The sequence below is a fragment of the Gymnoscopelus braueri genome (genome assembly GCF_963280865.1).
Source record: "Gymnoscopelus braueri genome assembly, chromosome: 4".
Classification (NCBI taxonomy): domain Eukaryota; kingdom Metazoa; phylum Chordata; class Actinopteri; order Myctophiformes; family Myctophidae; genus Gymnoscopelus; species Gymnoscopelus braueri.
In genome coordinates this window covers 54979577-55007264 of record NC_137605.1, presented here as the reverse complement: position 1 = coordinate 55007264, position 27688 = coordinate 54979577, and the positions used below count along the sequence as shown (strand labels likewise).

General features: G+C 41.7%; 1 protein-coding gene and 1 pseudogene across 2 annotated transcripts; one reads left to right on the top strand and one right to left on the bottom strand.

Moving 5' to 3' along the window:
• The first annotated feature begins 732 nt into the window (after positions 1 to 732).
• On the top strand, positions 733 to 14675 carry LOC308083349 (retinol dehydrogenase 13-like; annotated as a pseudogene). Its single transcript, XR_013935074.1, has 7 exons — positions 733 to 987; positions 3164 to 3298; positions 4495 to 4688; positions 9677 to 9838; positions 11157 to 11276; positions 12650 to 12854; positions 13617 to 14675. The product of XR_013935074.1 is annotated as a retinol dehydrogenase 13-like (transcript).
• A 1473-nt stretch (positions 14676 to 16148) lies between these two features.
• LOC308083738 (uncharacterized protein) lies at positions 16149 to 25697 on the bottom strand. Its single transcript, XM_080426067.1, has 10 exons — positions 25584 to 25697; positions 24560 to 24625; positions 23625 to 23763; positions 22976 to 23129; positions 21088 to 21188; positions 19332 to 19551; positions 19092 to 19191; positions 17783 to 18144; positions 16736 to 17020; positions 16149 to 16299 (listed from the first exon to the last, which is right to left on the bottom strand). Exons 1-10 carry the CDS (start codon positions 25684 to 25686, stop codon positions 16189 to 16191), a joined length of 1641 nt encoding a protein of 546 aa, XP_080282193.1. The 5' UTR covers positions 25687 to 25697; the 3' UTR covers positions 16149 to 16188.
• Positions 25698 to 27688: the final 1991 nt, after the last annotated feature.

Genomic DNA, 27688 nt, shown 5'->3' with positions numbered 1-27688 from the left:
TTAGCGAGTTCTCTCTACTACTCTAACGCCCTGTTAGGAGTGGGTGCTATTTCCCATGGACTGAAAATTCCACTACCGTGCGAGGTCTCCAACTTCAGTGAAAAAAAACAAAGACAACGATTTCGCTAATCATCAAAACAAAGGCTGTTTTGTGTTGTTGAAAATCTATTCTCCACGGTGGGAAACGTCTCGGGACCTCACCTTCTCTGTATAATACACTTTATGGGCAGAAAATAGAATAGGTCCGCCAGATGGAAATTGTTTTATTTGCTCCACTGCGCCCTCTACAGGTCTGGTCAATATAAATTATCATTGACCAAATCTGTAGACGACGCAAGTGAGTAAATAAAAAAAATCCGTCTGGCGGATATATTTTAGTTTCTGCCCAAAAAGTGTATTATACAGAGAAGATGGGGTCCTGAGACGTTTCCCATCGTGGAGAATAGTCTTTCATCAAAACAAAACCGCCTTTTTTTGGACGAGTGGTAAAATCGTTTCCTTTATTTTGACTAAAGTCGGAGACCTCGCATGGTAGTGGAATTCTCGGTCTATGAGAACACGAAGCGCGCCTGGCGGAGCGTCAGATAGAACTCGCTAATGCTCTGGACCAGAGAGCTAAATGCAGGCAGCTCGACTGTCGAGAGGGGTCCACGGCTCACCCACGCACGGCACAACGTCCGCCCGGGACGATCAGACACACGGTACCAGGATGAGATTATGGGAGCTGGTTAATCTGCAGGCTTTTAATCCGCTCCTGAACCCTCCTCACACACAGACCCGCTGCAGGCTATCGGAAGGGCTTTGACAATACAGCAGAAAGCAGAGCTTTTGGGGGTCATTATTTCCACATGAAGGCGGATCTCGGTGGGTTCTGGGTCCAGCCGCTGACCAGTGGGTCGGGACCGGCCATGGACCAGTCGCCGTGGACCGATCTGGAGTGGACTCAGATGGCTCGGCATGGAGCGGTGCTGACCGCCACTGTGCTCAGTAAGTCACCATGCAATCAACTATCTGTCTGTCTCCTTTGGTTAATCAGTGGTGGGAAAAGTAGGCTACTCACATTTTTTTAAGTAAAAGTATCAATACTGCAATATAGAAATAGGCTACTCTGTTTCAAGTCAAAAAGTCCTGAATTCAAAAATGTACTTGAGTAAAAGTACAAAAGTATTGGCATCAAAATGTACATAAAGTACAAAAAGTTAAAGTACTAATTTAGCAGAATGTCCCATTTCACAAGTTTTCAAATGAATAAAATATATACAAATCTTTTGAAAATAGCAGATCTACAAGCTCAGTAGGGAGCAGTGAGCTTGTAGATCGGCTATTTTCAAATGGGCGAAATGTATCAAATCAAAATCCTCAAAGTAACCAGTAACTAAAGTGTTCAAATAATTGTAGTGGAGTAAAAGTACAATATTTGCCTCTGTGGAGTAGAAGCAAAAGTACAGAAAATTGGAAATACTCCATTAAAGTAAAAAATACCTCAAAATTGTACTTAGGTACAGTACTTGAGTAAATGTACTTAGTTACTTTACACCACTGATGTTAATGCTTCACTTTGTTTCATCCTAAGGAATGGCTTAGGCTACTCTTCATTAGTGACAGTTGGATGAGTGGAAAGTGAAAAATGATCAGATGGAGATTTAGTATGAATTTATGTGTAGCCTAATTGATTAGATTGACAGCTGCAGTAATGTAATGGGTCTTTAACATAGTTATGTTAATCTACAGGTAGGCTAATGTTTGGGCTGAAGCTATGGATTATCTTCTTAGCGATTCTGTCTGACTGTACTTTTAGGCTATTTTTATTTAATTGTGGAACGCCTGATTTTTTTTGGGGGGAGGGATAAAAATAACAAACCAATAACTAATTATATCAATGCAGGGGGAAAAAATGTTTTTTGATCGCTCTGGCGTCTGGCATTTTGCTTTAAAATACAAAATGAAATCCTTTTTCTGCATCGGTTTTGATTGATTGATTCATTGATTGAATGAATACTTTATTAACAGTTTGTAAATAGTAGCCTACACAATGATGCTGAAAGGATAACACAAAAAGCCCTGAGGGCTTGTTTCCATTGTGGTCCTATGTATTCACTTCATCATGACTTTTAAAGACACAATAACATACAAGACATTTAGTTGCCATATGAGACTTAACAACTTAAGCCCTATATTATGTTTTCAAACAATGATGTATAGCATAAGAATAAAAATAAAAAAAACAGCTGATCTACAAGCACACAACTCGCTTTGCATGCACTCTTGTTGCTTGTAGATCAGCTATTTATTGTTATTTTTGATTATTTCTTACGATCAATTAAATCGATTAGTTTGACTACATTAAACATGTGTGTAACCTATGACTACTGCATGGCGTTTCTGTTTATAGAAGTGAAGTGACTAACTTTATAGGCAGAACACAGCCAAAGGATGCTTCTGTCATCATGGTTACTGTGTGTGTGTGTGTGAGTGTGAGTGTGAGTGTGTGTGTGTGTGTGTGTGTGTGTGTGTGTGTGTGTGTGTGTGTGTGTGTGTGTGCGCAGCGCGCGCGCGTGTGCGAGAGAGAGAGGGTGTGTGTGTGTGTGTGTGTGTGTGTGTGTGTGTGTGTGTGTTGGGGGGGGGGGTGAGTGGGTGTGTGGGTGAGAGAGAGAGAGAGAGAGAGAGAGAGAGAGAGAGAGAGAGAGAGAGAGAGAGAGAGAGAAGGGGGGGGGAGTGTGTACTTCTATTACTACACTTGTGAGGAATGTCCCCACAAGTGTATTAGAATTTGACAAATGGTACTTTTATGGTTAAAAGAGATTTTTAGAATTAGGTTTACAATCAGGAAAAGATTGAGGTTTGGGGTTAGAATTAGGATTTAGAGGCTATAGGATTAGGGTCTGGAGTTTTATGCCTGATGATTTACAATTAGTTATGCGCTGGTGTTGTGCACTGAAAAAGCAGATCTACAAGCTCACAGTTTGTTGCGATGCGCTGCATTGTGAGCCTGTAGATGTTTTGTTATTTTAAAATGACAAAACACTGTAAAAAAAAATAATCATAAAACCACTGTCCTCACAAATATTCATGCAAATGTGTGTGTGTGTGTGTGTGTGTGTGTGTGTGTGTGTGTGTGTGTGTGTGTGTGTGTGTGTGTGTGTGCGTGTGCGTGTGTGTGTAGTGGTGGTGGGTCTACGGTGGTGGATCAGGGGCGGGGTGTGTCGCTGTCCGCTGCGTTTGGACGGGAAGACGGTGGTGATCACGGGGGCCAACACTGGGATCGGCAAGGAGACCACCAGAGACCTGGCCAGACGAGGTACTGCTCAGCCCAGAGGCAATCCCCATCCTGCTTGGCCACAATGGCCAGAGGAGATAATGGGCTTATGATATTCAGGCAGGGCTACATGTCCATCAGCACTTAGCAGGTGTCCTATACCCGACACCAGGGTCTACATTTGTCAGTAGAAGATGCAGATGTACTAGTTATAATTGTATTAACTACTCTGCCATTCAGATTGGTTAACATGATGTTTTATTCATCAAAATAAGTTGGATAAAATTGATATCCCGACCTGAAAATGTTGAGGTAAATTGGACAGGATACCAAATGTATCCAATCAGCAGAGAGAAACTCATACAGGATACAGGATAAACAAGTGAAATTGGACGTGATGACACAAAGAAATGAGCAGACAAAGTTGGAACTGGAACACTATAAAATTGAAGGTGACAAATTTTTTGTTTATTTAAGAGCTGGAGAGACGGGGAGACCCCTGTTACTGAACACACACTCACTTTAACTTTAACCTTTTAACAAAAAACGTTTAGTTTGAACCAAAATATCACATACCCTACCTTTAACTAACACTGAGGATTTAATGCATATCTTATTCGATTCCATTAGGTGAGTCTTAAAGGGATATTTCACTATCAAAAAAAATTGGTCAATTTATCGTCTACTCAGGCTTTTGGGAGCCCTCGGACAGTTTTTAAGTTGCTTGATTCAGTATTTCGGTATTTGATATTCATTTTATCAGACACGCCCCCTCTATACAAACCTTTTGTAACTTCTAACTCCATTTTAACCATGTTAGATTCATCGAAACACCCGTCCTTTGTTCTGGGTGAGACCGTGTTTTTTCTATAACTTTTTTCATTTATTAAAAAAAAACAAATCGGAAAATGTGAAAAGTTGAATACAATGAAGAAATATTTTTTTTAAATGAAGAAAGTAATAGAAAAAACACGGCCCCCTCACGTATTGGGAGTGCAGGATGAGTCACCAGAACCAAGGACGGTGTTTTTTATGAATCTAACATAAAATGGAGTTTGAAGTTACAATGGGTTTGTATAGGAAGGGGGCGTGTCTGATAAAATTAATATCAAATATCTAAATGCTGAATCAAGCAACTTAAAAACTGTCCGGGGTGCTCCCAAAAGCCTGAGTAGACGATAAAATGACCCCATTTAAAAAAAGTGAAATATCCCTTTAACCACGTGGTGCCATCTCAGGTGCCCAGGGTGATCATGGCGTGCAGAGACCTGATGCGGGCTGAGCTGGCAGCGGAGGAGATCAGGAAGCAGACGGGAAATGGACAACGTGGGCGTCCGACACCTGGACCTGGCCTCTCTCCACTCCGTCAGGCAGTTTGCCAAAGAGTTCCTGTGCACGGAGGACCGGCTGGACATCCTCATCAACAATGCTGGTGAGACTAAGGGCCCGTACACACTGCAGGAGATTGGGTCCGAGATTGCTGTCGCCGACATTTTTGGCGCTCGCCGACAAAACCTCCCGATCTGACGCAGATCGGCCTTTGATCTGCGAGATAATGCTCGCTGTGTGTAAAGGCACCGCGAGACGATATGGCCGCGATTATCCGCTCTGCGACGGCTTTCCGACCGTTTTCAGATAACTACCATGTTAGATATTCAGCTCTGTCTGGGACAGGACAGCAGACAATATCATACACTATGAACGGGGCTGCGACCACCTTGCGAGGAGATCCACGCTACAGCAATGAGAGCACATTACAGCCACCGTGGCTAGGGGGGCGTCGCTGGATCTGACCACAACAAACAGTCCCTACCGCAATATTACCAATATTACCGTCCAGAGAAATAAGCAACCATGTCTATGAAAACAAGCCCAAGAAACGGCCACTTGAGCACTTTAAACCTATTTACAAATACATTGGATATTTTAAAATAGCCGATCTACAAGCTCACAACGCTTCGCAGCTATTTTCAAAGAAAAATCTTGTGGAATATTTTCCAAATCCACACAAATCTTGTATGGGGGTCTAAAGACGCTTATAATAAGTGGACATGGCAACCCTGTCACTGACTGCTTCAGCGCAATTGACGTGCGAGAGAGAGAGAGAGAAAGAGAAAGAGCGAGAGAGGGGGGAGAGGGAGAGGGAGAGAGGCATATCACGGGATACGTCGATTAAAATGAATTGGAATAAACTCAAATGTATGTATTGGGTCTGACTCTGGAGATAGCATCCTAGTGAACTATCCTACAGTGTGTCAGTCCTTGTCGGGGATCAATCCTGTTGTGAAGACCACAACGATATTATGACAGCCGATTTCAAGAAATAAACTCCTGCAGTGTGTTATGCTTAACGATCAGATGACCCCCCGACCACTTTAAGGTCTTGCAGTCTGTACCTGCCTTTAGGAAGCAAAACCCCACAAGAAGCAGCATGGCATCTGGCAGGACATGCAAACCCCAAAAACTATCTGACATACAGACAGTTCAGTATATCGTTGCTGTCGGGCAGAAATCTCTTATCTCCGTATTTTAGCTTTTTGTGTTTTCTCGTGAATTAACGCCCTACTTGATCATGCTACAGCGTCACACAAAAGTATCAAATATAGCAGATCTACAAGCTCGAAGCTTATTGCGTTTTGAGCTTGTCGATGTGCTGTTTTTGATATTTTTGAATGTGAATCCTGAAAAGTAACAGTTTTGGGCATATGAGGTTTCCACCCGACAGAGACGACATACCAAATCTATAAAGGTTATAATAGACAGGTGGTTTATAGTATTATTTCAATTAATAAAGAGGAACAGCATGTCGCCTGTGTTATTAGAACAAATAGCCTGGCCAAAATAATGGACTTGACTTCTCATGGTTATGATTCAAAGTCAGGTCATAAATGACAGGGTTGCCAGACACACCCAGGATTGTGATTGGTCAGTCAAAAAAAAAAAGGGGGACATTGATGAGTGGCGCTCCTCTCCAAAAGTTGAACTATTTTCTATTTTGAAATGATAATTGCAAAAGATATAGGAAATGAAAAAAGAAAACAAAAAGGGATTAAAGCTAAAAAAAACGCTGTGCAACGCTGAGTAAGTAAGCCTTGCCAGGCTCTGAGGCCCATAGGGCAGGAGCCTATCTCCTGTTTCCTTAGCGTGAGGCAGCTTGAAGTACACCAGTGGTGGAAAGTAACTAAATACATTTACTTAAGTACTGTACTTAAGTACAAGTTTGAGGTATTTGTACTTTACTTGAGTATTTTCAATTTTCAGTACTTTTACTTCTACTCCACTACATCTCAGAGGCAAATATTGTACTTTTACTCTACTACAATTTTTTGAAAACTTTAGTTACTACTAGTTACTTTTCAGATATAAATTATTATATCATAAAACATACATTAACCCCTTCAGACCTATTTTATACATAGGCTATTTGAAAATAGCCGATCTACAAGCTCACAACGCATCGCATCGCGACGCGTTGTGAGCTTGTAGATCTGCTATTTTCAAACATTTTTGTACTTATACTTTTGGTAAAGTTAAAGTACATTTTGATACCAATACTTTTGTACTTTTACTCAAGTAAATTTGGAATTCGGGACTTTTACTTGTAACAGAGTACGTCTACATTACATTATTTACTACATTATTGATACTTTTACTTAAGTAAAACATTTTGAGTACTTTTTCCACCACTGAAGTACACCCCCAGGACATGACTCTAGTATGTCGCAGGGACTTACCCCCAACCCAACCCTTGATGCTGAGTGCCAAGCAGGGAGGCATGGGGTCCCATTATTAGAGTCTTTGGTATGACCCGGGCAGGGAATCAAACCCTGACCTTCCAGTGTCAGGGCGGACACTGAAACCACCAGGCCACTGAGCTGGCAGAGCACCCTGCCAAAAAAAAAACCTTGGATGCCGAGAGCGCTGAAACACAATGCTCGCCGCCGCTGGGAGAAGCAACGACACAGTGTGTGTTTAAAGGAGTAGTTCACCACAAAAACGACTTATTTTCTATCAATTACACACCCCATAAAGCATTGAATTCATAGAGATGTTTTTGTTTTTGTCGCATTCCTGAGCCAATAATTTGATGATAATAATAAAGACCCTATGTATCCGGTAGGAGACACAAAGGAGACTCTTTGTGTCTCCTACCGGAGAGACTGCCGGTTATCATTGGCTTAGGAATGCGATAAAAACCCAAAAATCTCCATGAATTCAAGGCTTCATGGGGTGTACAATTGATAGAAAATAAGTAGTTTTTTGGGGGAACTACTCCTTTAACATAGAAATGCAATCCCGGGTAACTAAGGGCATAAAAAGTGACGGATTACCACTTTAAGGAAAGCTCATAGTTTGATTCAGGGGATTGTTTTCCATGCAGTGGTAAATCCAGATCAGTTGAAACAAGTCTCACTGAGAAAAACTGGAACACACACACTAATGACCGATGGAATTCAAGCACGCTGGCAACGCGTCTGTCGCTCTTTTATTTTGTGGCAGTCATGCACACAAGCACCAAACCAGCTCACTGACTGCTAAGCGCCTGCATGGTGACATCTGAATTCAATTGTAGGGGCTAGAAAAGTGCCGTGGAGGGCCGCTAAAAAAACCCACAGCCAGTGGTGGAAAAAGTACTCAAATTCTTTACTTAAGTAAAAGTACCAATACGGCAATATAGAAATAGTCTGTTACAAGTAAAAGTCCAGAATTCATTTACTTGTGTAAAGTATTGGCATCAAAATGTACTTAAAGTACCAAAATATTTGAAAATAGCAGAAGAAAAAAAAAGATCTACAAGCTCACAACGCGTTGCGATGCGACGTGTTGTGAGCTTGTAGATCTGCTATTTTCAAATAGCCTAGGTATAAAATAGGGCTAAAGTGGTAAATGTACAATATTTGCCTCTGAGATGTAGTGGAGTAGAAGTAAAAGTATTGGAAATTGGAAATACTCAAGTGAAGTACAAATACCTCAAAATTGTACTTAAGTACAGTACTTAAGTAAATGTACTTAGTTACTTTCCACCACTGCTCACGGCCACTGCTTTAGAAGCCAATCCTGACACAAAAGGTCCTTGCACACTGGTGCGTCTTTTCGTTGCGTTTTTTTTACAACAATGAAAAAAATTGAAAAAACAATGAAAAAAAAAAAACGCAACGAAAAGACGCACCAGTGTGCAAGGACCTAAAGTCTTTGCATTTGTTCTGCAGTACAGTTTGCTTTGAACCTGCATGAACCCTATAGCGTCTGGGCATGACATCATAGCTGAATATTCTGCAAACATTCGTCAAAAAGCATTCTGAGCTTGTAAATCAGCTATTTTCGACAAGGAGGTTTGGTGTAGAGGGAAAATGGGGGGGACCAAGTATGGACCCCTGGGGAACCATAGTGGTAGTTTAGTAGCTTTTGTCTCAATGGAAACACGTTTTTTTGGGCTTATCCTTTTAGTGCCAGGGTCTTCAACAGGGGGTCCGGGACCCCTAGGGGGTCCTCAGAGTTACTACAGGGGGTCCGCCAATTTTTTGTGTGATATGATTTTTTTTTCTCGCATTAACCACTTGAACCTTAGCATCCCTTTTCTGGGGAGAACTTTAGTCAAAAATAGCAGATCTACAAGCTCACAACGCCTCGCGCTGCGAGGCGTTGTGAGCTTGTAGATCTGCTATTTTTGGCAAAGAGGTGTAGGTGTAGAGGGAAAAAAATAGCAGACGAAGTAAAAAAAAGAAGTTTAATCAGAAACACAATTTTATACAATATAGAGGGGGTCCCTGCTTCATCTCTCTCTCAGCTAAGGGGTCCTGGGACCCCTGTTTTAGTGTATATGACTGTAGTCGTGCTGTTTGCATTTCTCTCTAATAAAGTATTCAATCAATCAATCAAGTAGTGGTGGAAAGTAACATTTTGATACCAATACTTTTGTACTTTTACTCAAGTAATTTTTTTATTCCGGACTTTTACATTCCGTATTTCAACATTGCTGTATTGATACTTTTACTTAATTATTTGGACCCGAGGCCGATTCTAAAAACGCCTTCTGAAACCTAACCTAGGTTTTCTGAAAACGTTAAAATTCTTACAAAATAAATAAATACAACATAATGTTGCTATAGCAACAACTAATGAGACACAGAGATGGCTCCCGGATTCAAAGGTAACAACGTATAGGTTACAACAGGTCTAAATGGGTTAAGTAAAACATTTGAGTACTTTTTCCGGCACTGCTTTTTAGTTTATGACTGTACTCCTGCTGTTTGCATTTCTCTCTAGCCTCGGTCCCAGCCTCACTCATCTGCGAAAAGAAGATTTCTCTCTAATAAAGTAGTCAATCAATCAATCAATCAATCAATCAATCAAGTCACTGATGGTGTGAATGCAGCATTAGATGTCTAGCTATGGACATAAATCTGTCTGTCTGTCCAGGTGTGATGATGTGTCCAAAGTGGCTAACAGAGGACGGCTTTGAGACCCAGCTCGCTGTCAATCACTTGGGACACTTCCTGCTGACCAATCTGCTGCTGGACAAGCTGAAGAGCTCCGCCCCCAGCCGGGTGGTCATTGTGTCCAGCATTGTTCACAAAGGAGGTAATAAATACTATTTAAAGGGATAGTTCACCCCCCCAAAAAAAATCTAACGATTAGTCACCCCATGGAGACTTAAATTCATGGATATTTTTTAGTTTTTGTCACATTCTCTAAGCCAATAATTTGATGACCGGCAGCGGTTCCGGTAGGAGACACAAAGAGTCTCCTTTGTGTCTCCTACCGGAACCGCTGCCTACCGGTCCACTGGTCATCAAATTATTGGCAAATTATTAACTAAAAAATAACCATGAATTCAAGTCTCCATGGGGTAGCCTGAAAGAGCGAGCCCTATCGATGGTCTTGAAGGGCGGATCCAAACCCAGGCGTTTGGATTCCAGCGCCGCTTCCTATTGCTTCACCAATCTATGTCCCCGCCTCCCCTCCCCTCCCCCCCCGGCCTGTGCACGGAACACGCTGACGTCACCAAATTTAGAGCGACGCCCCTCTGCACTCTGATTGGTTAGGAGATAACAAGGTTCACTCCCACTGAGGCTACCATGGGGTGACTAATCGATAGAAAAACATATTTTTGGGGGGTGAACTATCCCTTTAAATACTGGTTTCTACTGGACTCGAACTGTCCAGCATCACACAGAGGAGGCAATAGTTTATATTTATCGGCTGTTCTCTACTTCTGTCCGTTGGTCTCTTTACCAGCGGTGTAAAGTAACTAAGTACATTTACTCAAGTACTGTACTTAAGTAAAATTTTGAGGTACTTTTACTTTACTGGAGTATTTCCAATTGTCTATACTTTTACTTCGACTCCACTACACTAGGCAAATATTGTACTTTTACTCCACTGAAAAACTTTAGTTAGTTACTAGTTACTTTGCAGATATTAATTATTACATTATAAAGCATACATTAACCACTTTAGCCCTATTTTATACCTAGGCTATTTGAAAATAGCAGATCTACAAGATCGCATCGCGACGCGATGTGAGCTTGTAGATCTGCTATTTTCAAACATTTTAGTACTTTTACTTTTGGTACTTTTTGTACATTTTCATACAAGTACATTTTGATACCAATACTTTTGTACTTTTACCCAAGTACATTTTTCATTCGGGAGCTTTTACTTGTAACAGAGTATTTCTACATTGCAGTATTGATACTTTTACTTAAGTAAAACGTTTGAGTACTTTTCCCACCGCTGCTCTTTACTGTGTAGGCCTACTGTCCTCTGCTGCCCTCTGGTGGTCTCTACTGCCCACTGCTGGCCCCTAAATACTATATTTTCAGTAATCATTTCAATAGTGATTAATAATCATCACATACTTGTTTGATTGTCTGTCTCTGTGTGTTTATCTCTCTAGGGAAGATCGACTTTGATGATTTATTTTTCGCCAAGCGTCCCTACAGCTCTCTAACGAGCTACCAACAGAGCAAGCTAGCCAACATGCTGTTCTCCAGAGAGCTAGCCCACAGGATGCAAGGTAACACCTATAGAAACCTATACATCAATCTGTCTAGTGTGTGTGTGTGTGTGTGTGTGTGTGTGTGTGTGTGTGTGTGTGTGTGTGTGTGTGTGTGTGTGTGTGTGTGTGTGTTATATATATATATACATACAGTGGTGTAAAGTAACTAAGTACATTTACTCAAGTACTGTACTTAAGTACAATTTTGGTCTGCTGTGAAAATAGTCACGACTCACACCCACAACAATATATAATAATAACAATACTATTTACAATTTAATCCAGAGCGATTTACAGTATGCAAGGTAAACATGAGGTAAAACATCAAATGCATAGAAATAGTAATCTAGGACCATGGGTAAACCAAGAACATATCATCAGTCTAAACAGTATAATAAAAAAATAAACTATAATCTGTACATTGAAGCTATACACACTATAGGATGCCAGGTCTACAAATGAACCTGCCATCTGTCTACATAGCATGCTATCTTAGATAAGTGATTCTCAACCTGTGGGTCGAGACCCCCAGGATTTTTGGGGGGTCCCCAGGTGATTTAAGGACTTTTAAGACCTTTTTAATACCTAAAACAAAACAAAAAAAACGAAGGAAAGAAAAAAAATGACCATTACTGCAACAAAAGTATACAACGAAACTATACTATAAAACATTGGCCAAACTGTCAAATAGTATAAGAAAGAGGCAAACATTTTGAAAATAGACGATCTACAAGCTCACAACGCCGTTGCGAGCTTGTAGATCTGCTATTTTCACAATATTTATCTGTGGAACGGAGTCAAACAAAACGGGTGGGTCCCCAGTTCAAATATGATTATTTGGGGGGGGGGGGGGGGGGGGGGGTTGTGGCCTGAAAAGGTTGAGAACCAATGATCTAGAATGACATTTTAGGCCTTTGCATAAGTCTGCAAGGTCGTCGAGGCCAGCAGCCATATTGGAAAGAAATTGGGCCGCTTCTTACTTCCTTCACAGGTGTTACCAATGATACTAATGAAGGCTCCGTTCCATTCTGGTCAGGGTGCTGATATTGTGCATGTTGGCTCACTAGAAACACTCCATTTTGGTTCCCAAATGGCCCCTTATGGTGGGTGTGTAACTCTGAGAGAACCAAATGGACCCGTAAGGGTCCATTTGGTTCCATTTGTACACGCTCAGAGTTATGGGGGTCCTTGAAAATGAGACAACCACTGTGCCACACTAAATGGAACAGAACCTTAATTAGTATCATTGGTAACACCTGTGAAGGAAGTAAGGAAGGGGCCCAATTCATTCCCAATATGGCTGCTGTGCATAGAGCCAACTCGGTGACCATTGCTCTGAATCAGCGAAAAATCTAGTCTGAAGAAAAGCTCTGCCCCCCATCCCCTCACAGGAACAGGGGTGACGTCCTACAGCCTCCACCCAGGGGTCATAAAGACAGAGCTGGGCAGACACTGGCAGAGCTGGTTCCCCTTCCTGGGAACGCTGCTGTCGGCCCCCTCCCTCCTCCTGATGAAGACCCCCACGGAGGGAGCCCAGACCACCATCTACTGCTCCGTCACGCCGGGCCTGGAGGTCCTGTCCGGACGCTACTTCAGGTATTATAGAGGCCGTGTTCCGGACGCTACTTCAGGTATAGAGCATAGCAGTGGCGGCCATTTTCTGGTTCCACTCCAAAAATAGTCAATGCATTTTTCCCATTGACATTTCCAAAAATATTTATATCAATTATTTTAAGCCTAGAATCTAGCCATCCAGGGTCCTGGTGAATCATGACCATAAAACGTTTGATTCTGTGAAAAAAAAACTTTGAAAACGGCAAAACAAAGGGTATTTATTAAATATAGTATATCATATAATTAAATATATATTTTTTTTAAATCACATCAAAAAGTGTTTTACGGTCATGATTCACCAGGACCCTGGATGGCTTGATTCTAGGCTTAAATAAATTGATATAAATATTTTTGGAAATGTCAATGGGAAAAATGCATTGACTATTTTGGAGTGGAACCAGAAAATGGCCGCCACTGCTATGCCCTATCACTCAAGTTTGATATCGTTGCTGTCGGGCAGAAACCTCTCAGAAACGCGTCACTTCGCACCGCGTTTCGAGCTTGTAGATCTGCTACTTTTGATGCTTTTGAATCCTGAAAAAGTAACAGTTTTGGACTTTTGAGTTTTTTCCAACCCGACTTAGACACGACAAGCATTAGGCCAGCTGGTTCTCAACCTGTGGGGCCGGGCACCACTTGGTGGGCCACGAGGGTATTGCAAATGGAACCTCAAATGGCAGGGGGGGGGGCCTTGTGATTATAAGACGCATTGACCCAGTGATTGTGTGCGTTTGTGTTCCACAGTGACTGCAAGGAGAAGACTCCGGCTTCACAGGCCAGGGACGACGAGATAGCCAAGAGATTGTGGGAGGAGAGCGCCCTATTGGTCGGTTTAACCGACGGAACGCGACTCTGACCCGACCCCTGTCTGTCCCCCCCCCCCCTCCACACCGAGAACTCAGGACCGCCGCAGACAAGAGATTACTCCAGCCTGGTGCCAGCTGGGGCGGCCGGCGGCCATGTTAGACCCTCTCATCGTTGTAGAGGAACTTCTACCAGTGGAAGGAACAGCGCCGACTACAGCACCTGCTTTCTGTCAAAGCTATTGTAAAGAAGGAAAGGACACACGTTCTGATATACTACGCCATGGCATGCAACGTAGACGCACTGGAAGGCAAAAACACTGACCCATCTTAAGTCTCTAAATTACACCTCTGTCCAGTTTGTGTGGTTGACGTCTCACAGATGTCACACCATGTTACATTTGGACGCACAAAGCCAAGCACAATATCATGCATCCATATCTGACAGTATAGTGCAAGCTCATTGGTTGGATCTGTGTCGATTAGGGTTGCAATTATCGATTATTTTCCTAGCGATGATTGCTTTTTATAAATCAATGTTCTCGCAAAAATAATTGTAATAGATTTTTTAAATAATCAACTAAATCAATTTGTCTGAACCATTAAGCACCATTTTTCATTTGTCCTTCAACAGTGTTGCACAAAACCTATGAAAATAGCCTATCTATAAGCTCACAACACATCGCGATGTGACGCGTTGTGAGCTTAGTGTAGGTCTGGCATTTGTGTTATTTAAAAAGTAATATGGGAAAAGGTTTGCTTTTATTTAAATGAATTATCTTTTATAATTGATTAAACCGATTTGTTCGATTAACCGTTCTACTCCCAGTATCGATCTCCTATTCCTGTGCAAAGATGACGATGAAGTATCCTCTGTAATGGCCCTGGATGTTTCTGTAGCTCGTTTGCTGTTTATTGTGTCATCGCAGTGGGAGGACTATGACAGGAACCAGTCCAAACCAGACTAAATGTTTCCAGTTTTCTAACAGCACCAGAACAGACAGAGCATTTTTACAGATTTCTGATGCTGGAAGCACAGTGAAACCCTCAGTGATTAGCAACCATCAGGGGATCGATCATACTGGAGATAAATATTCTGTGACTACTTGAAAAAGTAAGAAAATCGAAAAGATCGCTGTCAGAAATAAGTCTGGCAGTGAATGAGTTAAGTTGTTTGGTATTACTGTTTAATGCATAATGCAAGAACACTGCTTGACTGAGATCACTGAATTGGAAAATGTGAATTTATATAACTGATATACAGAACCTGTATCCCAATGGATGAATGTAGTTATTTAGTCACAAGCTAAATATTAAATATTTACAAAATCCACAAACAGACTTGCGCAACATTAATGGCCATAACAAAGCCAAGTCTTTTGGGGAGCGCTCGTTTCGTTCTGCGTCAGACGCTTCAGCTCCGCGTTCTATGGGAGAAACGGGGTGGAGCGTCCCGTTGTAGGCCTGCAGCCTCCTATTGGTCGGTGGTTGAACCCGGCGCTTCACGCACGTGTCGCATTCAACCGCCAACCAATAGGACAGCAGTGCCGTGTGTTGACCGCACTTGGCAGACAATTCGCTTGTAGTTTTCTTTCAGTGTGCCAACCACTCAGTGGTGCAAAGTAACAAAGAATATTTACTCAAGCACTGTACTCAAGTACAATTTTGAGGTATTCTTTACTTTAATGGAGTATTTCCAATTTTCAGTGCTTTTACTTCTACTCCACTACATCTCAGAGGCAAATATTGTACTTTTACTCCACTACAATTATTTGAAAACTTTAGTTACTAGTTACTTTGTAGATTTTGATTATTATTACAAAACATACATTAACCACTTCAGCCCTATATACATTTCGACCATTTAAAAATAGCCGATCTACAAGCTCACATGCTTGTAGATCTGCTATTTTCAAAAGATTGTTTTACATTTGAAAACTTGAAATGGGACATTCTGCATAATGAGTACTTTTACTTTTGGTACTTTAAGTATTATAGTATATAATACTATAATATAGTATAGTATTTCGATGCCAATACTTTTGTACTTTTACTCAAGTACATTTTGAATTCCGGACTTTTACTTGTAACAGAGTATTTCTATATTGCAGTATTGATACTTTTACTTAAGTAAAACATTTGAGTACTTTTTCCACCACTGCAACCACTCCAACGCAAGTCAAATGAACTACACACCGGAAAACAAGCACTCTGCCCGAGACATCACGTGAAACGGATGCATCTGAAGTCTGAGGAAGAGCCACCTAGGTTCTAAACATCCCGTTCTGTGTGGTGGTAATATATTTTAGGCAACAAAGAAGAGCGGGCGCTGCTGCTGCTGCTGCTGCTGCTGCTGCTGCTCGACCTGGTAGCCAAGCGGGTGGACATCAGGGATGCGGCCTGTCCCGTCTCGGGATGCACTTACAAAAGTTAACAGGCTGTACAGACACATCTAGGCCTTTAGGGGTCTACTATCAGAGTTATGGAGGTCCTTGAAATGAAGAAGTGTTGGTTCATCTGAGGCGGCCCACTTGGCCGTGCCTCTCCTCCTCAGAGCCGGCTGCTCGCCTCTTCTTCACCGCCGCTTTCCTCCCCCGTCCACACGCACCCGCTTCTATCATTGGCTGTCAAAAAAGGAAAAAAAATAAGACAATCACAAATAGAGAAAGAATCGTTATTTTTGGGAAAGGTTTCAGCCACATCAGAGCCAGATTGAAATGAAAGTTAAATTATTTTGAAAATGTATGAAACAATGTGAAAGAAAATGCTTTGAGGTACTGTAGAGATTTTTTAGCTATAACCATTATTTTATACTTTGGGCTATTCAAAAATAGCAGACATACAAGCTCATAGCCACGCTATGAGCTTGTATATCTTGTATATCTGTGACACAGACGCGTTCCTGGATTAAACGGGTTAAACAAACAAACACACACTTTTATAAAGACGGCTAGCCTCCTACCATAAAAATAAAAAAACAGGATTCTCTCAGTCCTTTCCTCTCTGGGCTCATATTCTAATCAACCATGGAGGCCTCAGGCTGGCCAAAGCTTCACTCACCACTCCAGCTGCCTCACACAGGCCCCGGTGCTTTCTCTCCAGATGCTTGTATTTGGTCTTCAGCTCGGAGAGCTGCTCCTCCAGCCTGCGGTTGTTCAGCGTGAGCTTCTCGTTGGCCTCGCGGCAACGCTCCAGGCGCTTGGCGCACTCGGCGTCGGCGCACGCCGGGTCGTCTTCCGACTCGGCGCCGCCGTCGTCGTCACACTGGGGCTCCTCCCACTCACCGTAGCTGGGTATGAACGCCTCCTCCACCAGCTGTTCCCCGCCCATGCACGCCCAGGGTGTCTGCAGGGGGTCAGGAAGTTAAATGTTAAACACTTACTTTTAATTTTTTTCCACGATTTTGTAACCCATTTTCTCACCCTGTGCCAATTGTCTAAGTAATCCTGGGCGCTACACTCCCTCTGCCAGCCAAGGGAGAGCCTAGAGCCGAGCTCATGCCTCCTTCAATGCATGAGAGCTAGCAAGCCGCTTCTTATCACCGGACAGGGGGGAGGTTCCCTGGTTAGACGTAGCGCGTGGAAGGAACACGTTATTCCAACCAGTTCCTTTCCCCTCCATCAGGCCCCCCGGCTGACCAGGGGGAGGCAGTATAGAGACAAGGATTACTACATGGTTTTTAGGGAGACCCTAGGAGACACGGTGAGAACATGCAAATTCCACACAGAGTAGGCCCTTTCGCCAACCCCACCTAGGGTATGGGCACTGATGACGCGGAGGAGGGAACACGCCCCCAGCGCCCCCGGTTAAATGTTTAACACTTTTAAAGACGTTTTCTATGTTGCCTAGAACAGTTGAGTCTCAAGCTTTTGAACGGCAAGGATCCCCAGAACACCCTTTTTTTTTTAAATAAATCTCTGGGACGCCAATCTACTCTACATTTAACCCAGTGGTAAAAAAGGCAGATCTACAAGCTTGTAGATCTGCTATTTTTGAATAGTCCGCCCCAAAGTATAAAAATAATCGTCATGGCTGAAATGCTAAAATGACACAGATGCGTTCCCGGATATTGAACGGGTTTTAAGGACCCCTGGCACCCTCACCCACCTGCAGGTCTAGGGTGGTCGCCATCGCCGGGCAGGAGGAGGGGTTGGTGGCCCTCAGAGCCGCCAGGAGGCTCACGGTCCTCTCCTTCCGGACCGTGTCCATGAAGCTCTCCGCCTCGTCCTTGCTCAGCCCCACGTGGCCCTCCACCAGCAGGTGCGTGTACAGCCGGTCGCTCTTGTACGTGCACCCCGAGACGGGGCAGGCCGCGTCCCTGATGTCCACCCGCTTGGCCGCCAGGTCGAGCAGCAGCGCCCGCTCCTCTTTGTTGGCCACTTTGTGCGCTTTCCTCAGGTGCGAGGCCATGGTCAGGTACGGCTTGAAGCACAGCGGGCAGAGCGTCACGGTCTTGGGCCGAGTCGTGTCTGAAAAAAATAAATAAATAAACAAAGAAAGTCATTTATGAGCCCGATTCTTTTTTTCCCTTTCTTTCTTTTAAGCATTTAGAGTAGCCAATTATTTCTTACCCCTTTTTCTCCCCAATTTAGTCATTATGTCAATTAATTAACTCTCTGCCTGCCAAGAATTAAGCTATTGCCTGCCAAAAACGTTTATAAACGTAAAAAAATAAAATAATCAAACACAAAAAAATACAAAATAAACAAATATTTTTCACTTCAATGTTAAAAAATAGGGACAAATAGGGAGAAATAAATAACATTTTTCCTATGTTTTACCATGTAAACTGCTGGCAGAGGCTGCAAACTGTTTAAGAGTTAATTCCTCCCCACACACATTTCTGTGTTGTCACTGCTGTCGTATCCTACTGACTCACCTGCCAGTGAGGAGGCCCCACCAGGAGGACGTAGAGCCTTCGTCCTACTCCTCCCGCCCAACACTCCCCGCTGACAGGTGCCGCCCCAGCCCGTAGGAATAAGTGCAATGACCGATATCACCCTCCTCCCCGCCCGGCTTCCCTGCCCCGAACACGGGACAATTGTGTTTGTGTCAAAGCCGGATGCACCACGTGGATTCGAACCCACAACCTCTGTGGTGGTGGGCGGTGACTTTACCACTGCGCCACCCGAGCACCCCTATGTGAATATGAGCCCGATTCATACTTGTCACACGGAAACGTTGTGAGCTTGTAGGTCGGCTATTTGCCTGATTTTTGGATCCCGATTTTGGAGTCCTGGAACACTGATTACCGATGACCAAAAAGCTGCAAAACCTTGAAATCTATTTGAAAAACTTTTGGATTTGATTAAATTAATATATATATATTATATACATTTAACTTGTAAGCAAACAAGTATAAATACACCTTGTAATTATTAAACTTCAACACAAGACAGTGATAAACAGGACGTACGTTCAGGCTGTGCTGTATCCACATGATGCAGAGGGGTGGAGCTGGGTTTATCCTGGTCCTGGGGGGGTTGGGCTCCTTGCTGCTGTGTGATTGGCTCAGCCTGCAGTGACAGAGAGTGCCGTCACGATCATGTAATCTTGAATGACGATAAATTGTCATACAAATAAGTGTGATTAATGATTGTGTTTTTTAGGCATTGAAAATAGGAACGCATAAATAAAGATTACATCCCACTCCTACCGTCTCCAGAGTTTTGTCTTTCACTTTCCGGCGTTTCCGTTTGGACTGGCCACACCCCGAGTCCATGGGGTGGTTCTGGTGAGCCTCCACTAGAGGGAGCTTGACGTGGATGAATGTTGAGGTGGGTGGGGTTGTTTTGGCCATCTCTAGCTTCAGCTTCTTCATCGTTTCTTCTTTCTTGAACCTGGAGGAGTTTCCTTTGACACTAAATGTGTCATACCTAAAACAATTTAAAAAACACACGTTTGGCCAAAACATCCACACCTATCACGCTTGTCCTTATGGTGCGTTTACACTGGAAACAAAAAAACGCTACAAAATGTGGTCAGCTGCACTGTTGCCAAGTCGGTCTTTAACCCATTCAATAGCAGATCTACAATTCAATAGCAGATCTACAAGCAGATCTACAAGCTCATAGCGCGGCACCGAGTGCCGCCCTATGAGCTTGTAGATCTGCTATTTTTTTTAAATCGGGAAAGTGTGTGCAAATCTTTGAATATAAATATATTTTTAAAGCGAACTTTTGTAACTCAAATCTTTGCTTCTGGGGGTCCCTGGAACAACATATTTTACAAATGTTTGCTTGAAAAAATACATATTTAAAGATTTGCACCAATTTTCGCGATTTAAAAAAATTGCAGATCTACAAGCTCAAGCTCTACGAGCTTGTAGATCTGCTATTTTTGAATAGCCAAAGAAATCTAAAATGACACGGATAAGCCACTGTAAGAGCGATCCAGTTTAGAGGACCTTGTATTGTGAATTGTGCTTCCATGTACTGTTTCCGTGTCTTTTCTAAATAAAGTATTCAATCAATATTCAATCAAAAAGGACGCGTTCCCGGATTGAATGGGTTAAGTGTTGCGCAATACGCTTGTCAAGCGTGCGTCAGTGTGTGGGAGCAACGAGCAAGAAAAATTTAAAGGCGAGAGAGAAGGTGATTTAGAAGCTTTTGTAGCTGCTAGTGTGACGTTGATGCCTGCTCAATAGCCTGTCACTTTGTAGCTGCTAATGTGAACGCAGCATCATGGTACATTGGTGGTCTTTTTTTATTTTTAAAGATACATTTTCTAGCTTTTCTGCCTTCATTTGGAAAGCACAGTGAAGACTAGGGGTGTGCCGATTTAATTTAACTAATTTCACGAAACGATACGATACGATATTGGGCTCACAACTTCGATACGATTTCGATACGATACGCACTTTTTTTATTATGAAAATATATGGGGGAGAAAAAAAGCAAATGCAAACAAATAATTCTGTTTTTGCATTATTCAGACATGCAAACTTGTAGCTTTTCAGCTACAATAGCCGTTTTGAATAGTGTGACACCTGACCCGAAAAAAAACAACATGTTGTCACCCTTTTCACCTCGGGGCTGTTTGCATGCCTGATTATTATTGTAAAAAAAATCCCAAAACGATACATATCGTCACGAAAACGTATATCGCGATATGTCGCGGGACGATATATCGGCACACCCCTAATGAAGACTGACAGGAAACAGGGAGAGAGACGGGGAGTGACACGCAGCAAAGGCCGTCGGACTCAGGTATCGAATCCACGACTTGCTGTCAGGCTGCATCAGAGCCTATATGTGCATAGCGCGACACTCTGTGCCGTGCCATGAGCCTGTATTATCTGCTATTTTTGAATAGCCTAAAGTATAAAATAATGGTTATAGCTCAAATAAATCTAAAATGACAGTATGCGTTCCTGGTCTTAATGGGTTAAAGAATTTAAATAAAGAACGTACCTCTTCACGTATCGGATAAACAGTTTTGCTGGACAATCCAGTTTCTTCACTCTCTTTTCACAGCACCTCTTTCTGGTGTAGACGTGTTCCAGAGAATCCTCCTGTTGGGCGAGTTCATCAATGATTGGCACAGCAGTGTTGATTTTGACAGCAAATTTTGATTAAAAAAAAAAAAATCCATTTAGTTTTAGTCATATTCTAGTCATCTGAAATGTTTTACTGTTAAGTCTAATTTTAGTCGACTAAATATCATAAGATTTTAGTCGACTAAATATCATAAGATTTTAGTCGACTAAATCTACAGTTGATTTAGTCGACTAAAATGTATTTTGGCGGTGCCTTGATGGTGTCTTAAAGGCTGATTTTGCACTTGGTTGCATGCTGAAAATAGCCGATCTACAAGCTCACAGCACGTCGCAGCGCGATGCGTTGTGAGCTTGTAGATCGGCTATTTTCAGAGCGCAAGCGTCTTTTAATTCTACTGGATCTCTTCTCCACTCGTCCCTCACTAATAGGGGTGTGCCGATATATCGTCCCGCGACATATCGCGATACGTTTTCGTGACGATATGTATCGTTTTGGAGAAAAAAAATATCTTTTTTTTTTTTTTTTTTTTACAATAATAATAATCAGGCATGCAAACAGCCCCGAGGTGAAAAGGGTGACAACACGTTGTTTTTTTTCGGGTCAGGTGTCACACTATTGCCCTATTTGGATTCAAAACGGCTATTGTAGCTGAAAAGCTACAAGTTTGCATGTCTGAATAATGCAAAAACAGAATTATTTGTTTGCATTTGCTTTTTTTCTCCCCCATATATTTTCATAATAAAAAAAGTGCGTATCGTATCGAAATCGTATCGAAGTTGAGCCCAATATCGTATCGCATCGTTTCGTGAAATTAGTGTATCGGCACACCCCTACTCACTAACATTTTAGTCTAGTTTTTATTTGTTGACGAAATTGTCGATATATTTAGTCTTAGTTTTAGTCATCATAACTACATTTTTTTTAGTTTTTATTAAGTATTCGTTAGAGAAAAAGGTAGTGGACGAACATTTTTCGTCAGTTTTAGTCGACGAAATCAACACTGTGGCACAGTCAGTCACACCAACTTAGATTTCGTTGCTGTCGGGCAGAAACCTCAGATCTCCATATTTCAACATAGTTTTTTTGTAAATGAATGCTACTTGGTCATACTACAATGTCACACAAAAAGTAGCAAAATAGCCAATCTTCTATTTTTGCAGTCTTCTATTTTTTGTGTCTGTGTGTTTTATAAATATTGAACCAAAGAAAAGTATTAACAAGAGCTTGTGACAAAACAATAACTACATTGGAACAGTGGTTCTTTTTTACATTTTCTGAAAAGTAACAAATTGGGACATACATGGTTTCTGCCTGACAGAAATGATTTGCTAAACTAATTGTTAACCTGCAGACCATCACACACACACACACACACACACACACACACACACACACACACACACACACACACACACACACACACACACACACACACACACACACACACACACACACACACACACACACACACACACACACAGAGGGGCAAATATAATATTATTATTAAATATATGATTTTCTTTTTTTTCTTGTCATAGGTGACAAACATTCTCAAAAATAGCAGATCTACAGTGTGTGAGCTTGTAGATCAGCTATTTTCCAGCAACACGGTTATACGATAAAGTATAAAGCAGGGCTTTCAGACTAAACGGTTTAGTTAATTATTAAAAAAAATCTATTTGAATGTTTTTGTGTTGATTCATTAGAAAAAACACAATTCTCGATTATTGGGAAAAGTAATGGATAGAATGAATCCCTAGGAGAATAACAGATAGTTTCAGCTGTGGTTCTGCCAATGTACCTTAGCCGTAGAAGCGGCGTATTCTTTGCCATGCTGACAGTTCATAATGACTCTCTTGGTCACAGAGAGCGGTGTGTCTTCACAATAGTCCTCCACCTGCCACATCACTCTCAGCTTGCTAGAGTCACTGCTCAGTTTTCTCTCGTTGCTGGACCTAGGATGAGAAGGGTCACACATTAACCACTGGTCTTTCACACTCTTTAACTCTTTCAGTGCCACAAGACGTCAAATACGTCATGAGGCCTGACGCCCCGTGTGCCACAAGACGTCAAATACGTCATGAAAAAAATAAAAATAAAAAAAATAAAAACTCAAATCTTTTTTTTTTTTGGAAAAACATGTTCAGAACCCAAGATATGATGATTTGAAGATTTGCTGCTCCATTCACTTCTTGTTTAACTTTTTACTGAAAAAGGCTGTATCTCGGCTCCTAAGCACTTTTTTTTTTACAATTAATTTTGGTTGTGGCACTCAGAACCAAAATTCCATAAATAAGCATGGCACTGAAAGAGTTAAAAGGGATATTTCTTTTTTTTTTCCAGTGTGACCACTACAATGTTTGCATTATTTATGGTGTTGCGTGGAGTCTCTACTTTGATAGATTTGTCATAGCACTTCTTGGTGTGCAGATTTCCTTCTTGATACATACCATTGTAAGAAAGAACTGAGTGTGGCTAATTTGTGGTTTGCCAGCAGTGTTCCCAGCTCTTCTTCTGAGTTGACTATTCCAGAAACATAGCCGCCGTCTCTCTTCAGCAGAGAGAAGGATGGAGGCACCCAGGACAAATCTGTAAAACATCCACCACAAAGAGCTAAGATTAACATTACTAGTCTGTGTAGCACACTGTGATTTCTACCTGACACACGTTATCAAGTTATAGACTACTATACTTTATTATAGCAGATGTTCTCAAAGTGGGGGGGTTACCGGCAAAAAGGAATAGTTTAACCCTTTCAATCCGGGAACGCATCTGTGTCATTTTAGAGTTGAGCTATAACTACAAGCTACAAGCTCGTAGCGCGGCACCGAGTGCTGCGCAACGAGCGCTGCGCAACGAGCTTGTAGATCTGCTATTTTTGACTCGTATGATTTAAATACGACAACATTTTTAACTCAAACCTTTGCCTCGGGGGTCCCTGGATCAACATACTTTGATGGGGGTCGGGTGGCCAAATACATAGGCCTATAATTTTGGGTGGTCCTTGACATGAAAAAGTATGAGAACCACTGATAGCAACATACGTTTTTTCAGAAAACTATGTTTTAGTTTTTGACCCTTCTCATCTTATTTGATGACCGCTGCCGGTTATCAAATTATTGACTTAGGAATGTGACAAAAACTAAAACATATCCATGAATTCAAGTCCCCATGGGGTGACTAATAGATAGAAGAAACGTCATTTTGGGGGTGAACTATCCCTTTAATGGATTCATTTCACCAGCTAAAAGTCAGCCAAATGACAGAATGTATTAAGAAGAATGACTGTTAATATTACAGGTTTCACTATCTCCACTGTTATGTCACCACAAGAGTGTATAAACAGTTATAACAACAATAATCTTCTTCTTATGTGGGTCCTTACCTTGACATGAAACGGTTTGAGCGTCACTGGTCTGTGTCTGGGTTCCTTTGTTTCCTTCGACAACCACTAACAACAAAAAAGGTCGTGTCTGTGTTATTCAAGCTGGTTATGAATTAGTTGAAAAAGTCAATAGAACCCAAGGAAAATGAACACTGTTTGATGATGTACTAAAATCAGTGGTTCTCAACTATTTTTAGTACTACCGTATGTGTGTGTGTGTGTGTGTGTGTGTGTGTGTGTGTGTACACACACATACACACACACACTATATTTTGATGCCAATACTTAAGTACTTTTACTCAAGTCAATTCTGAATTCCGGGTTTTACTTGTATTTCTATATTGCAGTATTGATACTTTTACTTAAAAAAGTAGGGTAAGTGATATTGTTGGTATTATTATTTTTGTTAAAAAGGTTTAAGTTCTATATTCTGATGGTAATCATTGCTACAGAGCGTTTGTTCGGTCACAGGGGTCTCTCCAGCTCTTTAGTAAACAGAATATAGTACATTTTCAGGTAGGTGACAACATTTAAGCCAATCAGGAGAGAGTACTGAAAATGCATTTTCTGTTTAATAAAGAGCTGGAGAGACATGGAGATTTTTTTTACTGAACAAACACTCTATAGCAATGACTACTACTATCAGAATATAGAGATATTGAACACTTATTTTAACCAAAGTAAATCACTTACTCTATCTTTAAGTAAAAGGTGCGAGTATTTTTCCCACCACTGACTGAATGCTAACGTTAGCTATAGCTTTATTGCCACAGTTCAGTTCTGATGACAGTAAATACATAGCGTAGCATTTTCATCTTTTATCATTCAAATACAAGGTAATTCATTGATTGACTGAATACTTTATTAGCATTGTGCAAAGTAAAGTTCAATACAAGGTCTGCATAGAGGATTTAAACCTCAGAAAGCCTATGGCTTGTTTCCATTGGGGTCCTTTGTACTCAATTCATCATCGAGCCATTTAATGACAGACAGATATACACTACTATTATACAAAGCTGATTACCTGTTATTTTACACGCAGAGGCGTGTTGGATGATGGCATCTAGAGAACCTAACAGACCACAACCAACGCATTTAGCGTTTACTATCGGCCCACCAGCAGCCATTGTTGTTTTCATCAGAGCTGTTCAGAATTAAGTTTACGCTTTACGGGTTCCGGTTCCGGTCTAGAAAGGAAATAACTTTACGTCATCAAGCAAACGGAAACAGTGACCGGAACCTCCGAAGGCGTGCACCTCCAAAATGATTCCCCTAGTTTAAAATGTGTTTAGTTTGGACCAGCGAGACCATAGACATATAAAGGTAGACGCCTCCTCTGGCTCTGAAGCGTCGGCATCTCGGACGCACTTCCGCTTCCTCTATGCTTCTGGGGGGCAGCTGGAAATTTCCGTCTGCGTCACAGAAGGGGGCGTTCAGTAGGCCAATCAGACGCAGGTGGGGGCGGCACAACTAGATTCTGACAAGTCCTGGAAAAGACGCGCTGTGGTTGGCCAGTAGTCAACACGCTGTGATTGGCCAGTGCCCGTTCCCCCCGGAAATATGGTGGCTACCATACCAAGCATGTCGCTCCAATGAACTGCAGAGGCCAATGAGGTATCTAGGTTTCTAATATCTATGAGCGAGACTAAACCTAATTCATACGCATTATGTGGGGAACAAAAACAATCCAACGCCAACCGGAACCCACCACCGGAATATGTTTTTTGTTTTCCTGCTGCGAGCAGGGAATTATTTTCGCGTTTGAGGATGTTGTGTGTAACCACTAATGTGTCCGCGCGCGCGCACACACACACACACACACACACACACACACACACACACACACACACACACACACACACACACACACACACACACACACACACACACACACACACACACACACACACACACACACACACACACACACACAATAGTAATAGTAATAGTAATAGTAATAGTAATAATACTAGTTATTCTTATTCTTATTATTATGTGGATTATTGACAATAGATAATAGATTTAATAGGCCTATATACCAATCTATTTTATTACAATAGATTGGTGCCATAGAGAAGGCCTATGATACCATGTAGAGAGAAAAGGCAGGGTAAGTGATATATTTTGGTAACAAAAACCAAACGTTTTTTTTGTTCAAAGGTTAAAGCACTTTATTGTGATAGTAATGATTGCTATAGAACTTGTTCAGTAACAGGAGTCTCCCCAACTCTCCAGCTCTTTAATAAACAGAAAATAAATGTTCAGGTGGGTTGCTCTCAGCCAATCAGGAATAGAGTACCCATTTATCAGCTTCATTTTAATAGTGTTCCATGTCAAATTTCACTTGTTTATCCTGTATCCTGTGTGAGTTCTCTCTCCTGATTGGATAAAATTGGTACCCTGACCTGAAAATAACATTTCTGCTTAGTAAAGAGCACACTAGCAATCAGAATATAGAGATATTTAACACGTATTTTAACAAAAATAAAAAATAACTTACCCTAATTAATTAAATGGGAATTGGTGGTAGAATGTATAATTCATCTCACAACATGCTTTGCTGGTCAAGTAGACACTAGTCATGTGTAGCCAGACAACTATTCCTCAATCTCCAAATGAAGCATTTTGAAAATTGTGGGAGAAATGATCAGACCTATTGTTTACAGTGGTGAAAGTAACTAAGTGGTCATTTCAAACAAAGTTTTAAAATTATTTTATTTTGTATTAATGCGAGAACAACGGCTTCTATTATGGCAAGCTAACTTTCCAGGCAGAGAAAGCCTGTGGTTTGTATTAGCTTACATTCCCCATCGATGATGTCACTGGTAGGCGGGTTTCTTAACTGTGGACAAAAATTGTACCATATTAAAAGGAACATTAGTGAGGAGGACCAATGAGGCTATATGAAGATAGGTTGAAAATGGGTGAAGTTGTCCTTTAACTTGACTCGACTTTCCACAGGTACTGAGGAAAGTGACGCCAACAGGTGAGGCTCTGATGACAGTATGATGGACAGGTGCCGCTTTTCAGCGCGGATTGGTTGATCTCCGGTTACGTAGTCGCTGCGGATTGGTTGAAGCAAACGCCGGCTTTGTTGTCTTCCGGGTTGAATGATTCTCTTTTGTCTCT